Raw genomic sequence first — 3,802 nt, 5'->3', positions numbered from 1 at the left:
CCAGGCTCTTTGGAAATCTTCTCTGAGTTGAAGCCGTTTGCCGGTCTTTAGGGCGACTGCATAAATCTCAGATCTTTCTCAGACAAATTGCGCTTTGTGCCAGGGAACTGTGTGTCTGACCTGCCCAGCCCCAGGCTTAGCACATGCCTTTCTCCTGGTCACGCTCACCAGAGGATCCCCTTGCACTCTCTAAAGTCAGTGAATGCACCATCTCATTTGTCTGGAGCCTGGCAGGAGGGAAGTGCTCTTGGCTTATCTTGGACATGGGAGAGGCACAGAGAGAAATCAGTGGGAGAGCTGCAAACAGACCCCAGGAGTCCTGGGTGCCAGTCGCTTGCAAGACTGGGCTCTGAATGGCAGCAAGGGGGGCAGTGGGGCAGAGAGGATTATTGTCCTGGAAGTGCGGAGGTTTAGTTGCTGTGCGTTGAACCCATGGAGGTGCACAGCTGGGTTTATGTGCTGGTTCGGTTTGCATTGCATGACGCACGCTGGGGCAGGCCCAGCCTTTCTGCACCTTGCTCTGTGTTTGTTGGATTGCTTTGGTGTCGGGTTTTCAAACCTCCGCCCTGCTTCCAGGTTTCGTACCTGCCCTTTACACAAGCCTTTGAGAGAGCAAAAGCTGAGAACAAGCTGGTGCACTCCATCCTGCTGTGGGGCGCGCTGGACGACCAGTCCTGCTGAGGTGAGGAGCTGCCACCTTGGCTCTCTTTAAGGGGGGTTCGGGGGATGCTACATGAGCAGCCAAGCCCCCTGCCCTTCCCAAGTAGGAACGCCTTGTCCAGGCTTCTCCAGGCAGTCGGGATCAATGGGCAAATGAACTGCAGTTGGCTGAGGTGATGCTGTGCTGGTGAGAACAGGTTGCATTAGAGTCACTGCCCAGCCCAGAGCCCAGCAGCGCAGACACATCTCTGCAGCGGGCCCACCCCACTGCAGATTGCAGTACCCCGAGCCTCAGGAAAGGTCTGGGCCTTGCATCTTGGTGGCGGGGAGCCATCTCTGCTTTCCTCTAGGCTTACACAGCCTATCGCATTCTCCAGCCTGCTCCCACGCACTGCTCCCCAGCCACCAGATTGGACCAACGTAGCGGCTAGAGCAGTGACACCCAGAGCGCTGGCGTTCAAGACCCCCTGTTGCAGCCCTGGGGGGCAGCTGGGACAATCAGTCTGTCTGTCTCTGGCAGGTTCGGGGCGGACTCTCCGGGAGACAGTCCTGGAAAGTTCGCCCATCCTCACTTTGCTGAATGAGAGCTTTGTCAGCAGCTGGTCACTAGTGAAGGAGCTAGAGGACTTGCAGGTAAGTGGTGTCCTGTCTGACTTCTGTGCCGATACGGCTGGTAAAGGCAGTTGCTTAATACCCCTGGGACCAGGTGGTGCTGAGGATGGGGTCTCTGGGAGCCCTGGCTTTGATCCCCGCTTTCTGGGCAACCCTAGACATCTGGTCTCTGAGTGTGTCCAAGGTTCCCAGGATCTAGGTCTCCCATGTGCTTGAGATGCCCCAGAGCAGCTACACTGCCCCGCTGCCAGGTTTGGCACATGTGAGCCAGACTGAGCAGGCAGGGTGCGCTCAAACATGTGCTCCACAGCAGTGAGGACACAGTGTAGACACTCCCTGTGCCTCGGTTTCCTATTAGTAAACCAGAGGCGACGGCACTCCTGTATCCCAGCTACATTCAAGGTCGTGGTGAGGCACTCGGCCACCTGGCTCCCTTGTGCTACGTACACAGGCCAGCACTGCTCGTATGGCACTGGCTTCCCTGCCTCGTTCCTGCCTCCTCACCCCACTAACGGGAGCGCTTGCATAGAAATCCTGACGGCTGTGCACGAGGGGTGAACATAATAGACCGGAGTGGCGAATAAAATGCTGGCAGGTGGCTGGATGAGCTGGGGATGTGCTGCCTCTCTCCTCTTCTGGCTGAGGGCAGATGATGCCATTGCTGGGGCAGAAGGGAGTTGAATTTCTGTCCACTCCCTAGCAGGACAAATGTCCACCTGTGCTGCTGCCAGCGCCTGGCCTGGCTAGAGACAGCTCTTCCGGGGATGGGGTGGTCTTCTCAGCTTGCTGCTCAGCCAGAAGCCTTTCCCCGAGACACGCTGCATGCAGTCTGTGGCGTTCCCAGTCTGGCACCTTTTGGTAGAATAAAGGCAATGCACAGATGGAGGCAAACTGAGGAGGCAGCTCCAGGATCCTCCTTTGGTCAGAGATACGGTGCCCGCAAAACCCCCCCAGAAAGGGAGCTTCACCTGGCGTGTTTCTCTGCCTGCTCCCCCCAGTGCTGTGAGCTAGGAAGTGTCAGCTTAATCCGGAGTGCCCCAGCTTGGCAGATCTTTGCTGGATCATAAATGTTGATTGTTTCCTAGCCCTGGCCATTGATCCAGACATCAGTCAGTCATAGAGATTTAATTCCCTTGAGAAAGCGTACTGGATACATCTGCCATCGGACCTTTGCCGGCGTCCACGTGACTGCAGGGGGGTGCCGTGGCAATGAGCGTCGCGGTGCCCTGATTGAGAGAGCCAGTAGGCCGGCACTGCATGCAGAACAGGTCCAGCTTTTCAGTCCTGCTCCCTCCCGTGTTTTCACGTATATGTTGCATTTGCTCCCCCTTTCTCTCTTTTGCTGTCTTCAGCACATAATGAATGCCCTTCTGGGGTCCTTTTTTACAGACCAAGAGAGAGAATGAATTCTACAGGAAGCTAGCGGAGCTGCACCTAGAGAAATACAACTTCCCTGTGGAGATGATGATCTGCCTTCCCAATGGAACAGTGGTACGTCGGCCACCCTTTGTCCTGGGTCTCTGGCTTTCCCATCCATGACCCACTTCCTTCTCATTCAGTCTTTCATCTCTCAGCAGATCCCGCGGAGTCTTGGGTGCCTGGATAGCACCTGGCATTGCAGAGTTTTTCTTGCTTTAAAATCTATATAATCAGACTTAGTGGGATAAATAGCAGGAGTTTGGAGTGGAATAAGCCTCTGCTGACATGAGCCATTAGAGTGCGTATAGTTACACGAGGAGAGATGTGGCAGTGACTTGCATTAAATGCTGAGCCCTTACAAAGCCCTCATTGTTTTCCAAGAACCTGAGTGAAGGTTGAAGATGAACGTTTGCCAAGGTGCAGTTTCAGCTGTCTGCAAAGCCCCCAGCTCTGCTCTTGGCAATACCAAACAAATAAATATGATTCCACTTTATAGATGAGGACCCTGGAGCGTAGATCTGTTCTTGCTGTCAAAATCAGAATCTGGATGTGCGAGTCCCTGCTCACCCCTCCCTCTCCAACTCTCTGTGTCAGGGTTTGAAACTATCTGTCATGCCCTGGCTGAGTGCCCGCTGATGGGTATTCCTCAGGCTGTGCTAAATCACGCTGTGATCTTTAGTTCCCTGTGCTGGGCAGTTTCGAGGCTGGCCCTCTGGGTGTGCTTTCAGTGTGCTTGTCTCTCCAGCCGCCCCTTCTCAGAGATGGGATGCGGATAACCTGGAGAGGGTCCAGAGAAGGGCCACTCGTATGGTTAAGGGCTTGCAGGCCAAGCCTGATGAGGAGAGACTAGAGAAACTGGACCTTTTCAGCCTCCGCAAGAGAAGGTTGAGAGGCGACCTTGTGGCTGCCTATAAGTTCATCACGGGGGCACAGAAGGGAATTGGTGAGTATTTATTCACCAAGGCGCCCCCGGGGGTTACAAGAAATAATGGCCACAAGCTAGCAGAGAGCAGATTTAGACTGGACATTAGGAAGAACTTCTTCACAGTTCGAGTGGCCAAGGCCTGGAACGGGCTCCCAAGGGAGGTGGTGCTCTCCCCTACCCTGGGGG

At 54.8% G+C, this 3,802-nt stretch overlaps 1 protein-coding gene across 2 annotated transcripts in view; it reads left to right on the top strand.

Moving 5' to 3' along the window:
- Positions 1 to 3,802, top strand: part of SELENON (selenoprotein N) — a 35,034-nt gene that overhangs the window by 26,538 nt on the left and 4,694 nt on the right. For both annotated transcript variants that reach the window (XM_025198653.1, XM_025198652.1), the window contains 3 exons: positions 577 to 682; positions 1,181 to 1,293; positions 2,662 to 2,763. In XM_025198653.1, coding sequence (XP_025054438.1) covers positions 577 to 682; positions 1,181 to 1,293; positions 2,662 to 2,763 — 321 coding nt within the window. The remainder of the gene's footprint in view (positions 1 to 576; positions 683 to 1,180; positions 1,294 to 2,661; positions 2,764 to 3,802) is intronic.

The sequence above is a fragment of the Alligator sinensis genome, unplaced genomic scaffold (genome assembly GCF_000455745.1).
Source record: "Alligator sinensis unplaced genomic scaffold, ASM45574v1 scaffold337_1, whole genome shotgun sequence".
Taxonomy (NCBI): Eukaryota; Metazoa; Chordata; order Crocodylia; family Alligatoridae; genus Alligator; species Alligator sinensis.
The sequence above is the reverse complement of the archived record's forward strand: the minus strand, read 5'-3'. Positions and strand labels throughout refer to the sequence as shown.